Source organism: Thalassophryne amazonica, chromosome 23 (assembly GCF_902500255.1).
Source record: "Thalassophryne amazonica chromosome 23, fThaAma1.1, whole genome shotgun sequence".
Classification (NCBI taxonomy): domain Eukaryota; kingdom Metazoa; phylum Chordata; class Actinopteri; order Batrachoidiformes; family Batrachoididae; genus Thalassophryne; species Thalassophryne amazonica.
The window spans coordinates 15,615,486-15,632,157 of NC_047125.1; the positions used below are offsets into that span (position 1 = coordinate 15,615,486).

At 45.4% G+C, this 16,672-nt stretch overlaps 1 protein-coding gene across 1 annotated transcript in view; it reads right to left on the bottom strand.

Annotated features, from left to right (window-relative positions):
- The window catches only part of LOC117505392 (phospholipid-transporting ATPase ABCA1-like), a 282,727-nt gene that overhangs the window by 57,417 nt on the left and 208,638 nt on the right, over window positions 1–16,672 (bottom strand). Inside the window, exons 41-42 of the mRNA XM_034165037.1 lie at window positions 16,001–16,130; window positions 15,394–15,514 (exon numbers count right to left, since the gene is read on the bottom strand). Coding sequence (XP_034020928.1) covers window positions 15,394–15,514; window positions 16,001–16,130 — 251 coding nt within the window. The remainder of the gene's footprint in view (window positions 1–15,393; window positions 15,515–16,000; window positions 16,131–16,672) is intronic.

Below are 16,672 nucleotides of genomic sequence, written 5' to 3' on the forward strand. Positions count from 1 at the left end.
CAGACACTGGGAGTTCATTTCTGAAGAGACGGAAAACAATTCCGATTGTGAGCCTCCTGCCACAATCACATAACCACAGCAGAAATGAGAAGGTGGTTGAATTTTTTTTCACTTCTCAATTGAAAGCGGGTCCCAGAGAGCGACTGCAGCCTCCCCGCTGACCCGACTCGTACGTCCACATTTGCATCGCTGTCTGCCATGTGCGCAAAGCTCTCACCACAGGCGATAAAGAAGCCTCGTGCAAAGAAGATTTCGTGAACTATATATAAAAAAAAAAAATAAATAAACAAACTACGCTGGCCATCATTTGATGGCCATCAAACAAGGCGCTTGGTGCAGAAGCTGTTTTGCAACATCCGAGACTACAGGGATTTGATACGTTTTCACCGTGCTTCAAAAGCAGCGTTGTCTCGCTTTTTCGCGTAAAGATGAAAAAAGGCTTTGGATGTCGTCGCTGAATCTGACAGTTAAGACAGCGAACAACTCAAGGACATCACTGAGTCCTCTTGTGTTATGGAAGATTCCTTTCAAATCTCTTTTTGAATGGAAGTCAGAGTTCTCGTGATTCCTGTTTGTCACCTGTCTCTCCTTATTGGTGTCAGAATGAGCCAGTGGATTGTCAGGAGAGCAGAAACCTGACAGCACGGGTTGTTTCAGTTTGTAGGGTAGTTCACCCCCCCCCCCCCCCCCATATGGAATCAGCAGAGAAAAATTCCCAACTGGATTCTGAATGCTACCAAACAAATGTAAATTTTGTACTTCAACAGCATCGCAAAGAACGACTGTGTGGTTATTACATAGTTAGCTCAACAAAAGCGCCAGATAAAAGCAGGTGATATAATAGATCCATTATTTCCTTCAGTGCCATCTGACAGCTGCACTCAGTGCTCCATTATGCATCGCACTTTTTAGTGATCACATGCAGCGCCAACGCTGCATCAAAGCGCCAAACAGACGTATGGAGCAAGGCAATTAAAAGAGAATTCCCTTTTGACTTAAGCACGGCGGCAGCTGTCACGATAAGCAGTGATATTTAATCAGACGAGACACTTGAGAGAATGTGACAGAGGCAGCAAATGTGAAATATCAATTGGAGCATCACAAGCATACGCATTAGCATTCACACAGGGCTCTACACCTCAGTTGCTAAAGTAGGAGACCTCCAATCAGACATAGGGTGCAATGGTGTTCCATTTCGTCATTTAATCATGGGTGTATTTTGGGCGTAACATGAATTGCACCAAACAGATCATCATCTGTTCTTCTAGTTAGATGGCAGGCTCAGGAGGTGAGCCCGGTTCTTCTAGTGAGGAAAGAACTGAGTGCAAAGCATCATTCACAGGAGCGGCAGCCACCAAAGCTCCCCGCGGTGAAGCAGGTGAACGCCTCGTTCCTGCAACACTTCCACCAGGAGGTAAAAAAATACAGCACAGACCACATTTCATTTATTTTATTTTCAATTTGTTTTGAATTTGGTTTTATTTGAGTTTGGCAAGTTGGGGAATATCGAAATACTGCATATTGCAGAAATAGAAGGAAAACTCTTTGCTACTTCAGATGAGGCTTGTGATGTTGGCATAGCACATACACAGCATCTGACCACTCATCAATAGCGCAACTACACTTGAACTGTGAAGAATGTGGGTGCTGGAAGTGAAATTGAAAACTGTATTCTTTGGAGCCTAGCACTGACAGCGTAATATAGTACTTCATGGGTCTAGACTTGTCACCAAAAATACCCCATTATAGCACAGCAGATAAGTGTAAGAATTGTTCAGTTGATGATGTAAGCACCAAATTTGGTATGAATTCTTCTGAGAAGTCTTTTCTAAAAAAAAAAAAAAAAAAGAAGAAGCTGTGAGCCACACTGAATTTTAAAATTTTTAAAATGTGAACCCAAACACACCTCTCGCTACAGAGGTTGATGGCCCTGAGATGGGACCCCCTCACTCCATAGTCCTGCAGAACCTCCCAACAGTATCTCCAAGGGTACCCGATCATATGTCTTCTCCAAGTCCACAGAACACATGTAGACTGGATGGGCATACTCCCAGTCACCCTCCACGATCCTTGTCACAGTGAAGAGCTGGTAGGTTGTTTCATAGCCAGGACAGAACCCACTTTATTCCTCTTCAATCCGAGGTTCGACTTTCAGCCGAACCCTCCTTTCGAGCACCGTGGAGTAGACTTTACCAGGGTGGCTGAGTAGGAGACCACCACCCCAGTTTGCCACTCCTTAGGCACTGTCCCAGACCTCAACTCAATGTTGAAGAGACTTCTCATCCAAGACAATCCCTCCACACCCAGAACCTTCAGCATTTCTGGACAGATCTCATCAACCCCCAGGGCCTTGCCACTGCAGAGTTGCTTGACTACCTCAATGACTTCCACCCCTACTATAGAGGGTGCTCCGGTCTGATACAGGGGTTCCTCAAAGTGTGTCTTCCAGCAGCCGATTACCTCCTCAGTTGAGATCAACAGAGTCCCATCCTTACTGTAGACAGCTTGGTGAGTTCCCCATTTTCCCCTCCTGAGGTGCCTCATGGTCTATCAGAAGCACCCTGGTGCTGACCGAAGGTCCATCTCCATGGTTACTCTGAACTCCTACACCCACTGCTTTGCCTCCCCCACAGCAGAGGCTGCCGCCCTTTGGGTCAGTTGATACCTTGCAGCTGCCTCCGGAGTCCCCAGAGATAACATATTCCAGAAGGACTCCTTTTTCAGTCGGAGAGCTTCCCTGACCACCAATGCCCACCACAGTGTTTGAGGATTGTCGCCCTTTGGGGCACCTAAGACTTTCAGTCCACAGCTCCCTACTGTGACTTCAACAATGGAAACTTTGAACATTGCCCATCCTGGTTCAATGCCTCCAACCACCACAGGGATGCCAGAAAAGCTCTGCCGGAGGTGTGAGTTGAAGATCTGTTGGACAGTGGGCTTCTCCAGACGTTCACAGTTCACCCACACTACCTGTTTGGGCTTATCGGGTCTGTCCAAAGTCCTCCCCCACCCGCTGATCCAACTCACCACCAGATGGTGATCAGTTGAGAGCTCTGACCCTCTCTTCACCCGAGTGTCCAGAACATGTGGCCTCAGATCAGATGATATGATCACACAATCGATCATTGACCTTTGGTCTAGGGTGCTCTGGTACCATGTACACTTATGAGCATCCTTATCCTCGAACATGGTGTCCGTTAAGGACAGTCCATGACTAGCACAGACGTCCAACAACAAACAGCCGTGAATTATGTCAGGGAGGCCCTTCCTCCCAATCACGCCTCTCCAGGTGTCTCTGTCATTGCCCACATATGCGTTGAAGTCTCCCAGCAGAACAATGGAGTCTCCCACTGGAGCCCCATACAGGACTCCATTCAAGGACTCCAAGAAGGCCGAATACAATGTCCTACTCTTTCGTGCATACGCACAAACAATATTCATTTAGCATAGCTGGATTTTGAACTGGCTTCAGTTAAGAAGGGAAAGCCAACAAAACAAAACAAAAGAAAAAACATTTGCTTGTAAATATGGCGGTGTCTAATTTTCATGCATTTTTTTTTTTTAAAGATTTGTCCCTGCAGAGAACAGACACCATAAACAAAATAAAAAGCAAACAAAAGGAGATTTGGATCTGATTCAGCTCCAATGGGAGAATTAAGTTGCATCCTCTATTTCCAGAGGGGTGAATGATATTACTTTCCATTTTTCTCTTTCTTGTGACATCCTTACTGCCTTCTCATAACAAAATCTACTCTTGGAGATTATATCGTCAGTCCATTCTGGTTTTGGACAGTGCCTTCCTATTTTTTCCTGACAATTTTAGCTCCAGATAATGTTCTTGGGAGCTTATTCTGTCTTATTAGATGGACAGAGCATTTCATTTCACATTTATTCTGTGTAGTACTGTTTCATTTGTGAGTTTTCCTTTGGGGTAAATGTGTGAGGAGCAGTATTTTTGTAGCTTCTGCCAGTTTCTTGGCATTTGCACAGGAACCATCTCCCAACTTTCACTCACGGCTGCAAGTACACTGGCTTGACCCTGGTACCGGGTCATGACTGGGAGCCTCAACTCATTGACGGGTCATGAGTTTGTTGACATGTGCCGATGATGAGAGGGTACTGTTCTTCAGTGTGCAAAGTCAGGGAATGGATGATGAGCCAAATAACTGAAGTTTCAAGATGTTGAAAAAAGGCTCCATGTAATGATAAGGGCCATAGTATCAGCTAAAAGGTTGCTATGAGTAGTACAGCGAGCAGTGGTGTTATGTGGTGTTCAGTGGTGTTAAACCTTCAACCTAATGTTGGGCTAACATAAGGTTAAATCCACTTTGCTCCTTTCAGAATGGGGCTGGAAATCCATCTGGAGTTGGATATGGGCTTGAACCGGCTTAAGGCCGATATTTATTTCCTAGTCTGAATTACGCTATTTGGATTTAAGACAGATTCTTTTCTATCTGAGTCAGATTCACCAAGGTGTGAACACAAATGGGGCTTGAATCCTACTAGCTCAGGGATAGTGAAGTCATACTATTGGGTTTGTGGGGTTAGCAAATGGGTCAGGTGCAAAAGCCATACGTAAACACCTACCAAATTCAGGAGTTAATTTTGCCCAAACCTTGTATTGCATTGTTTGTCTTTGTTTGGAGTGATAGAGCGCCGCAAAATAATCTAGAGACCAGGACATGCAAAAAAGTTGGGTATTAAATTGGAATCAGAATATATTCAAGGACATCGCTGCCACACGAGCAACACCCGGGTACAAGAAGATGGCAAGCCAGTGCCATGCCAAGATAAAGAACCGAGTACAAAAAGGTGAAGAAGCAGAAGAATATGGCTAGAGTCGGATTAAGTTTGGACGCATTTGTGGACGCTATCTGACTAGAATGCAAATTTGGATTGAATCCATCTCAGATGGATGGTGAACCCCAATAAGAATGGGGTCATTGACAACCGGAAAATACGGTACATTTTACTCAGATTTCCCACATGGAATGCCAGAACTCTCTCCCAAACAGAAAACTATGACCATATTTGTCAAGAAATTGAAAACATGGGATGAGAAATACTTGGAATGTTTTAAAAAAGATGGACAGACATTGGAAAATTAATAGGACGCAACAAAAACCAAACAGTCAGGCAGGGCTACTAAATGTTGTGGTCTTCACACAGTGAGGACATTGTATTGTGTTTCAAAATCAAAACCTACATCATAAAAATGAAGATATTTCTGAGCCTGAAGTGGCTGAATGAGCAGTGATGGATTTCTAGACATGACTGGATTTTGCAAACTGTGATGTCAGCCACAGTTAGCATGACCACTTATTCTAAATTTGACAGTGAACACAGCTGACATAACTTGACTGCTTATCATAAGTCATATAATCCATGTCAGCAGGACTTCAGGCACAAATAAAGGTTTATCCTAAATCCAGAAATTGGAAAATATCCAGAAAAATTTCATCACAAGCCCACTTTCAAAATGATTTCCTATTCACATCATAAGGGAACAATACCGGGTGAACTTTTCAATAAACCTCGAGGTGAACTCAGAGAGTGCATCCCTTCAACCAGGTCACAAGGAAGTGCCAAACTAAATTCCAATTCTTAATCTACTTAAGTGGACCACCTCTTGCTGAAACTACATTTCTGTCCACCAGCTCCAGATCATGATCTGGAATAAAGTAAAATGACTGACGTGCAATCTTGGAATCCTGAACACTCACATTTATCTTGATTTCCAACCCTTTGATCCTAATCGGCCATCTTTGATCATGAACTTTCATAGTGATTACTGACCTTTCATCCTGACACAGACATCTGATAAGGATCAATCCTCCTCATACTGATATTTGATCCTTACCCATGATCTTGATGTGTGAGAATTGACCCTGATTGCTTTGATTCCATGAAGGAAGTTAAGTTTGCTCACCCATTCATCTTCTGCCACTCATCCAGGTGTGGGATGTGGTGTCAAAAACCAAACACATGCCTATACTATATTTGTTGTCTTTCTGATGCCTGATTCTGTTTTTTTCTCTCTGTTTGAGGTGCGGCTACATCCAGAGATGGGAGTGGTGTCTTCTGCAACCCTCCTGTCCTGTGCACTAGCAAAATTTCCTGTATATTCGTTTTGTAAATTGTTTAGTCAATTGTTTTGGTAGTATGGCCCAAGCAGATGGTCACCCCTTTGAGTCTGGTCTGCTTGAGGTTTCGTCCTCAAAACCATCAAAGGGAGTTTTTCCTTACCACTGTTGCTTGTGTGCTTGCTCTAGGGGTTGGTAAGGTTCGACCTTACTTGTGTGAAGAGCCTTGAGGCAACCTTGTTGTGATTTGGCGCAAAATAAATGAAATAAATTTAAAAAATTTAAATTAAAATTAATATTCTTGTCCTCTAACTCATCCTGGGGGATCCTGATGAGTTCCCAAGCCTGGTGGTGAATATATTTCCACCAGCATGTTCTGGGAATTCCATCCTGGCCTCCTCCCAGTTGGACATACCTGAAAGACCTCCTTCAGGAGACAACCAGAGGACATCCTCAGCAGATGCCCAAACAACCTCAGGTGGCTTTCGATATGAAGATGCAGTGGCTCTACTCCGAGTCCAGATACCCGATGTAGGAATGCCATTTCCACTGCTTGCATCCCCAACCTTGGTCTTTCGGTCATTAAGCAAAACCCGTGAACACAGGTGAGGATAGGAGTGTAAATTGACTGGTACATCTGTTCGTCTGGAATCAGGACCAAATGGTCCTGGTTGCAAAATACTTTTAGAATGAAGGACAGGGTTCAAAAATCCAATCAAGCACAGGCACATGACACTAATATCATAAGCTCTTTGATGGAGGAAACAACACTGAAGGTCACAAAAAGCTACGTTCCATAATGCAATCTGCTCCTCAACACTCATCGGTCTAAATTCAAGCAGCTGTCACGTGGCTTTTCAAAACTTTCTCTGTCAACTTAGCAAGTGACTGGAAGGTTAAACTGACAGCGCTGGGCCTTGAAAATGCCCGCAGACACACACACTTCCATCACACTCACCATCGATTACAGTGCCGGCGCTAATACTGCAGCAAAGCGCAGGCTAGCAGGTGGGCCGCATAGCAAAGCGTTCAAGTGTGGTGAATCAGGAAAAGGAAGGAGAGAAGCAGCAATCTGACACATGATTGATGGCGTGTCGATCGCTTCAGAGGCATGCTTAGATTTATGACAGCGCCCAGCCTGTGGCGCATGGCCACTGAAGCCATGCGCTTGTTGATCAATTTGTTATCTCCACCCCAAATGGATGGGGCACAGCTGTGGTGGGAGTCCTGAATGCCTTCTCCTGCTACGCTGCCGTCTGCGTGTGGCCACGAGCTGCTGCGCCCCGTCACTGCTAAATTATCAACCATGAAAGTGCGCAGGAACAAAACGCGGAGCTGCTTGACAACAGCTGAAAAACTCAATCAAATCTAATGTGCTGTTTGACAGTTTTAGGCTTTTATTTAGCTTCACAAGTTTGCGGCAAATATATCACAATAGCTGTGAGTTGTGGCTCCAAAGGAACATCTCCGTATCGCTAACATATTGTCAAACCGTTTTACCCATCACTTGTTGGGTAATTACCCAAAGGAATTTTGCCACAAGCAATGAAACATCAAGTACGGTGAGACGGAGGCGATGGAGGGAGAGAGGAAAAGGCTGTTTGATGGTCCAGCTGTCTATGCTGAAGCCGCAAAAGTAGGCTTCTGCAGTGACACTTCCTGCTGCCAAGCCACCCGCAGGGAAGGAACATCTGCCGATATGGATGAAGCGTTAATCTCCATAGTGTTGAGGCACGCGCCGTCGCAGCATGCACAACTTCACTGAATGTGAGGAGAGGCAGGACGGGGCAGTATAAGACCTTTCAAACCATATGAAAATGAAATCTTGAATGTTTGTGACTGTTTAAGGCTACAGGCTTCCTCATCGTCCTGGAACATAAATAATACATGTAGAACTACAACTGTGTGAGCTTTCAGAGGTGTTTGTCTTGTAAAAGGAATTATCTATCTTCATGAGGAGCCCCCCTCCCCATTACCAGCCAAAGGCAAGAACATATCAAATGTGTCGAGAGAGTCATTTACCTTGGCAGTGACATTCATGTCGCTGGGAAATCGACATACAGCATCAAGTCAAGAGACATCGAGGAAGGATTTATGGAGTTGGGATGTGACTGGACAGAAATGCATGGTGATGTCTCCTGTTATGTGTCGACGCGGGTTGAGGAGCGAACCTGTGTCTGACGGAACCCAGCGCTAAAATAACCAGAAAGCGGTTCCAATAACAAAACAATTTATTAATTCACCCTCTGGTGCATAATAAAGTGAATGAACAAAAGATGCGTCAGTCTGGTGGAGTGAAGGCTGGCATGCTCTCCAGCGCCTAAAAGGATCGAAGCCCGGCGCTTCTGGACTCACTGTTACCGCCAAACACCCCCCAGGTGGACACGACAAACCGACTCTCTGCGAAGGATAGAAGAGGTGAGGTAAGTCAGCAGTTACAAGCAATATCCTTCAAAAGGCACACACTATCAGCAACACATTCAGGTCTGTATTTAAGCTTTATGTAAATGAGCAGCTTCTCACAGCAGGTGGAGGATCAGTTGTCCGCACGCCACCGCAGTGAGAAGCGAGCTGCACAATTCTCATCACAATTCAAATATACTGCGTAACAAAATACCAAGTTACTATCAACAAGTAGTCAAACAATTAATCACCTCTGATGTGTGCTGACTGTTGTGAAAGTGACATGACACGGACCCACAACAGGGGGCATTAATGAACGGACAATGGATAAGCCAAAAGTAACAATTTAATGTTGTGAATCGCACAACAACGTACAGACAATAACAATATGGTGGACTGTCAATCATACACCAGGTGACGTGTGGGCAGGCTCGACGATAGAAGACGCCTGGAGAGAGAAGAGCTGGATCCCCACACAGCTTCCACCACCAACGGAGCTGAAGAACACCGGAGCCGCCAAGCCCTGCGCCCCAGGTGGCCGCTGTCTTCAGCAGTCAGACCCGGTACTGCTGGCAGAAAACAGAGACAGTCCAGATGAGTGTGAGTTCACACACTCAGTAATTCCACAGTCTGTCTTAAGTAAAGGAGGGAGAACCTCCACCTCCAATCACACACACTCGTGCAGCTCCTGGTCAACCACTTATCTGAGTTGGGGTGTGAGGCGAAGCCGTCAATGTCACACCAAACGCCAATCCTCCAGATAAGGAAACACTCCAGGAAAACGGCTGCAATAGAAGTTCAGGTTAAACACACACAGTGTCAGTCAGCAGAGAAATTACCTGAATGGTAGTTGATTTCTCGGCGGGGAGGTGGAGTTGCAGTCCGGCCTTTATGGTGGTGGTGATGAGAAGTGAATGAGTGACAGCTGGTATGGATGATGAGTGACAGCTGTCACTCCTGGTTGCTCCGACGCCCTCTCGTGCTTGAAGCCCGCACTTCAAGCAGGGCGCCATCTTGTGGTGGTGGGCCAGCAGTACCTCCTCTTCAGCGGCCCACACAACACTGACAGCATGTGTCCCTCACCCTTCCTGCTTCACAGGCACGATGTGTCAAACCCAGGCGCGGTCCTCAACGTCTCACAAACGAACATCACAAGGTTGAGTTCCCGGCAATTCTGCTTGAATCACACATGGCTTAAATGCAGAACGCCATCTAATTATCTGCTTCAGCTGAAAGTCTTTAAGGTTGCATGTGAGCACCATTCACAGGTGCTGCACATACTGTTGATGAGGGTGAAGGACTCTTCTGCCAGCACCTTCTCCACAGACAAATCAGTTTTCATACCACCTGGAGAGCAAAGAAAAGAAAAGAACACCAAAATGTCCAGCCACACCCCCCCAACACACAACAGTACCCCCCCTTTAACAGGAAGCCTCCCGGCGACCGAACAGACCAGGCCCGAGAACAGCACCTCCCTCCGGGGTCCTCGTCAGGTAGCAGACAGCACAATGCTCCCAAGGTCCACCACAGACAGCAGTACAGGGCACCGCAGCTGGAAGGCCGGCTGGCATCAACAAAAACCCCAAAACAGTCCCCAGTACAATCCAACACACAAGAAAAAACATAAAACCCACCCAAAACCTCCCCAGGGGACCGTCCCATCTAACCCCGGGAAGAAAAGAAAAACTCCCAAACGCAAAAACCCAACACAGCCCCACAAACACAATACAAACATAAATGCATAAAAGAAAAATAACAAACAACCCCCCCAGAACGACCTGTAGAGCCCAACCCCCCCCAGAAGGCCTTTACCGCCGGTTCCAGGAGGAATAGCCAGAACCGGAATCCCACAAAGGTCCCCAGGTTTACATGGAGCAAACGGCGCCCCCCAGAGGACCGTACCATCAAACCCCAGGAGGCACCCTCCCCACAATCCCGGAACCCCAGACCCGGCCACACCTGGCTAGTCGGCCCCACAAGCCAATTCCCCCCCAGAGGACCGTCCCATCAACCCTGGAGGTGGAACCCGGAAGGAAACAAAACAAAATCAAAGTCCAACCCCCGGAGGACTACCTTAAACAACCCCGGGGGCAAATAAAACAAACGTTAAACCCTGTTGCCTTCCCCGGCACCCCGAAAGACCCCAGGTCCCTCCCAGAGCCCCTCGGCGGCTCAATTTTGGCGAACGGCTCAAAACATTAAGCCAGGGAAGGGAACAGGAAAAACTAACCCAGCCCCAACCCCAAGGCGCAGCGGAAAACCGGAAATACGTCCGGTGCCCCAACTCGACCATACCCCAGCCTCTCGGGAGGGGTGGAACTACTGAAATGGCGAACGGCAACAGATCGGCCCACCCCTCCGACTGAGGTATGTTCCCGCTGCACCACACCCCGGCAACACCAATGACGAACGGTACAAAGGCTCACCGAGGCTGGAGTGGAACCGGGCCCTAACCAAACCAAGAAAAAGGCCCCTAACAACCCCCCCCTAGGTGCAGAGGTCTTCTGAGAACGCTTAGCGTGACCAACCTGCACCACCCCACAACCCACAAGATGAACGGTCTTGGGGCAAGTGAGGTTGGGGTTAGGGATGTAGGGAAATAAAGAACAACAAAACAAAACGACTCCAAACCCCAAACAGAAAATACCTAAATACACATAAAAAAATAACGATCAAGTGAGCCCAGACGGGCTTCTTACCGCCTAACGTTCACTCCACCAGACACGCCTCTGACTCCCCAAACAAATTATAACCCCTATTCAAAGAAACAAAACATTAACCCCTACAAGTTTTTTTTTTGTGTGTGTGTGTGTGTTATGTCGCCTGTCCCAGAACACCTGGAGATACGTCACCATTATTTTTCTTGACGCTTATATGTCGGGGCAATACAGTGGTCTCTGCTCGTCTGAGCTGCATGGGCTCGTCTGCAAGAGGAGCCAGAGGTCCCGTCGGAGGAGCCTCAGTGGGGCGAAGAAGAGGCGGCCCAGATCTGTGTCGGGGAAAGCCCCGAGATGAAAAAACCCGCTCTGATGGCCGCCCTCTCTCGCGTCCATGCTCCTTCATCCGATCATCTAGACGAACCACCAACGATATTAGCTCATCTAAATCGTTTGGCTCGTCACGGACTGCCAGCTCGTCTTTTAATGACTCATTTAACCCATCTACAAACACTCCTCGTAAAGCTGCGGCGTTCCAACCTGACTGAGCAGAAAAAATCTGGAAGTCCACGGAATACTCCGTCGCACTCCGCCTCCCCTGTCTGAGATTCAGCAACCGTTGGGCAACGGTATTCGTTTTCACCGGATAACAAATAATCAGTTCGGACGCCGAATCTCTGGGTGACGGAGTTATCTGCACCGGTATCGATGGTGCCGCAGCTGGAGCAGCAGGAAGCGGAACGGCTTGCGCTGCAAGCTCCGTAACACGGGCGTCTGTTTGTTTAATTTGGTTTGCGAGATGCTGTAATTGCTCCCATATTTTCTCCAAGTGTTCTTGAACTCTTTCGGCGAAAGGAACCGCCTCTGCCGCTGGGTCCATTATGGAATGGCCAGGAACTACTGTTATGTGTCGACGCGGGTTGAGGAGCGGACCTGCGTCTGACGGAACCCAGCGCTAAAATAACCAGAAAGCGGTTCCAATAACAAAACAATTTATTAATTCACCCTCTGGTGCATAATAAAGTGAATGAACAAAAGATGCGTCAGTCTGGTGGAGTGAAGGCTGGCACGCTCTCCAGCGCCTAAAAGGATCGAAGCCCGGCGCTTCTGGACTCACTGTTACCGCCAAACACCCCCCAGGTGGACACGACAAACCGACTCTCTGCGAAGGATAGAAGAGGTGAGGTAAGTCAGCAGTTACAAGCAATATCCTTCAAAAGGCACACACTATCAGCAACACATTCAGGTCTGTATTTAAGCTTTAGGTAAATGAGCAGCTTCTCACAGCAGGTGGAGGATCAGTTGTCCGCACGCCACAGCAATGAGAAGCGAGCTGCACAATTCTCATCACAATTCAAATATACTGCGTAACAAAATACCAAGTTACTATCAACAAGTAGTCAAACAATTAATCACCTCTGATGTGTGCTGACAGCATGTGTCCCTCACCCTTCCTGCTTCACAGGCACGACGTGTCAAACCCAGGCGCGGTCCTCAGCGTCTCACAAACGAACATCACAAGGTCGAGTTCCCGGCAATTCTGCTTGAATCACACATGGCTTAAATGCAGAACGCCATCTAATTATCTGCTTCAGTTGAAAGTCTTTAAGGTTGCATGTGAGCACCATTCACAGGTGCTGCACATACTGTTGATGAGGGTGAAGGACTCTTCTGCCAGCACCTTCTCCACAGACAAATCAGTTTTCATACCACCTGGAGAGCAAAGAAAAGAAAAGAACACCAAAATGTCCAGCCACACCCCCCCAACACACAACAGTCTCCTCCTTTACAGGCAAGAGAAGGTCAGAGTCTTTAAAGTTCTCCTATTTCCAGTCTTGCTGTATAATTGTGAAACATGGGCCTGGTTTTATGAAGTCATATTAAAGGAGATGAACTGAGGTGAGAACTTAAAATTTCACCAAAGACTAAAAATGATGATGGACAGACTTGGTAAGGTAGACTTTTGTAACTCTACTCCAAAGGTAGACCACCCAACTGAGGTTCTTAGTCAAAGGCCAAGATGGCAGCCATGCTTACATCAGGAGAGGGCTTTTCAAGATTGCCAGGGTTCCCCCAATCTGTCACATACATGTGTTTGACAGCTGAATAATTAGGGAATAACCATGTTGTGTCTGATGATTTGCGGGCATTCATGCTGGATTTTACGGTTGCAAATTGAGTTTTACCGGCGATGCGTTAGCGGAGGGTGTGGTCGGCTCATCAAGGCTTACCATCGCAAAAGCATCTTCGTGCCAAACTGGAAATTCTATGAGCAGACCCACAGATTTCTGTATCTCATCAGCTGCATTGACTTAAATCCACTTTAAATCCATCAATCAATCCAGTAAAATCCAGTAAATCCAAGCAGTTAGGCGTCATTGTTGACACCTGTTTAGCAACGTGGTGAGGGGGCGGAGTAACACATCAAATGTGTTTTAATATTTTGATATTTTATGGTCCGAAATCTCATGCAATTCACCAATCAGATTTGCAGAAAAAAATGCAATTGGATTAGAATTTCCATTTCTATATTTGAATTTGTGGTTTGAATTTTGAACCTCACCCTATAGTGTCCACTGATCCTTACAACGTTCTCTATTTACAGCAAACAAGTATCCATTAGTATTTATTTCTAACACACGAAAAATTGAATCCAAAAATAACCTCTATTTTGCCTTTTTTTTCTTTTTTGTCAGGTAGTTATTTAATTTTGACAGCCATGTTTCTTTTTGAAGACATTTCCTTGAGAATGTTCATTTCAGCATAGGCAAAATTCTCCCTTCTTTCCCTTTTTGCATCGTTTACTCTCATAGTGGGTAAAGAAAGGTTTCACACCCAGAGAACATGGGCTAACAAATGCAAAAACAAGACCACAACAAAGATAAAATGAGTTTCTGGGCTAAAATTCAGGCATTGCACAGCAAGTAGTTCTTGCCAGGAACTGTAAAATGGATCATAGTACTTATGTTTTTAGCTTGCTGTTTAATTTCAACTGTTGGCCAGTGAGTCTCAGACCTCAAAAGCTCAAAAACCTTTTAGTACCACCAAATAAATAAATAAATAAATAAATAAACAAATAAATAAAAAGGCCCTGTGCTGTATACAACAACTGTCAAAATTGGAGGGTTTACTGTTAGACACCCACATGAGGTGTCCTACTTGTATACCAATTCTGACACAATGGCCAATACAGTTGGATGCTGTGGCTCTGTGGATTGAACAAACAAACAAAGAAACAAAAAATGGTGCTGACTGGAAAGATTTTCTTCAGCACCAAGATGCAAACCTTAAGAACATCTGCAAACTCTCCAGGGTTCTCAAGCTGTTAACTTAGAGTATTCAGCATGCCCCATCATTTATAATTAAAAATAACATGCTTATTATTAACCTTCTGAGATTCATCTTCAAATAATGCATCGTCAGCAACCCTGACAATGGACAAACTGATGTGAACAAGTTCAGTTTATTTTCTAACCATGGTACCGGAGATATTTGGTAATGTTGATACCCTTGCAAAGCACCAAATATCCAAGTATTTAGATGCATAGTGTTTCCTATTTTATTGTATGATTGTGAGTGTTGGACACTAAACAGTGACCTAAGATGACTACGGGATAGCTTTCATAGTAGGTCTGTTGGAGATTAACTGGGTATTCCTGGAATTATTTTGGGAGAAGCAATAGTTACTACGCGAGACCCACATGAGGTGTACACTATTTCGATACAATTTATTTCATTTATATAGCACTAAACTACAACAAAGTTGCCTCAAGGTGCTTCACACAAGTAAGGTCTAACCTTACCAACTTGTAGAGCAAGCACACAGGTGACAGTGGTAAGGAAAATCTCCCTCTGATGGTTTGAGGAAGAAACCTCAAGCAGACCAGACTCAAAGGGGTGACCCTCTGCTTGGGCCATGCTACCGACAGGAAATTTTGGGAGTCCATGCCTGTGCACAAGACGGGAGGCCTACATCTTACATCAATTCCGGCACGATGGCCACGTGTTGCATTATTGGTGAGCATAATTCAGCAAGAACCTCGTTGGGGCAGCATTGGTGGCCTGAAGGTTGCATTGGACACTGGCTCTCAGATGATGCAGCAGCTCAGAGTTAGCCCTAACCTTTTCCCTAGATTGATGAAAATGTGCTTATTGATTGATGAGTAACCACGTTCACAGATGTAGGCATGAATATAACCAAGATCACATTGATTACAATCTGAATTTGACTAGCAGGTCATGCATCATACCTTGGTCAGGTCATAGATCCTCAGAAGATCATTATGGGCCCCGCCTTCATACACCCTCTCACGTTCCCGAGCCACGTCAATATCCTCGACCTCCGCAGATAATGACTTTGTTGAAATATGCCTGGCAAAGAGTCAACCGCTGTTAGCGTAACACTCTTCATTAAAATTACCACCAATACGCATGACAAATTACCACGGTCAAAGATTAAACTCGGTGAAACAATATCTGTAATTTTCATAAGTGGCAGAAAGCCATGATCATTAGTATCCATGGCAACCTTGCCTTTGGAGCGAGCAAACATGAAGGCCAAATAATGAATGAATAAATAAACAAATAAATGTGGTTTGAGTTTGCCAAACAGTTATATCGTCCAACAGATGTTTTCAGTAGCATGAATATGAAGTACATTAAAGTTCAGTGGGAGAACAGGAACAGTTTATCTCAATGAAATCAAATACAAACATGGGAAATCAGAGAGAAAATATACATTTGGCAATGACACAATGAAGAAAAACGCCTTCAGGTGGAAGTGAGGCCGGGTCTGGTGGACAGGTGAGGGTTTTGCTGGTGTTCATAAATGCATGTTATTCTGCAAAGAACTCTGACCTCGGTTTGCAGAAGAACTTGTACTGGATGAGAAGAGTGAAGGTGAACATGACAACCCCTTGGATGGACATTGCACAAAGGTTCTTTCCCACCATCTCCCAGCTGAGTGGGTCCTCAAAGCGGTCCTCGCCTGATCCACAAACAAAGAATAGACAAACATGAATGGTGCTCATATACCTCCAACCCAGGTCCAAAGGTCAGGTGATTCCATTTTCCTTTTATCCCTTTTTCTCCCATTGTTAGGTTTATTTCTTTGAGCACTTCTGTCATATTCTTCAACCTGACCTTTCAACCTGACCTCATTCCTGATCTTTGACTGTCGGTCCTGATTACTCACATCGATTCTGGTCATGAATTTTTTTTTATTGCTGATCTTTGATCCTGACCATCAGTCTCAGCTCCTGATTACTGATAATTGTTGTTCAACCCTCAACAAGGGAGTTATCGTTTCTCTCTTGCTTTGATAATGGAATAAAGATACAGGGGCAATTTCTAACCTTTGATCCTATTATTACTGGTTGCTTTGATCCAGTAATCAAGATCCAGCACAATCAGGATCAAAACTAATAGAGGGGCAAATTATCAAAGATAGCATCTGTTCATTGAATATGATGAAAGATCAAAGATCATGGATCAAAGGAAAGACCTACCACTTGATCCAGTCCTGCACCA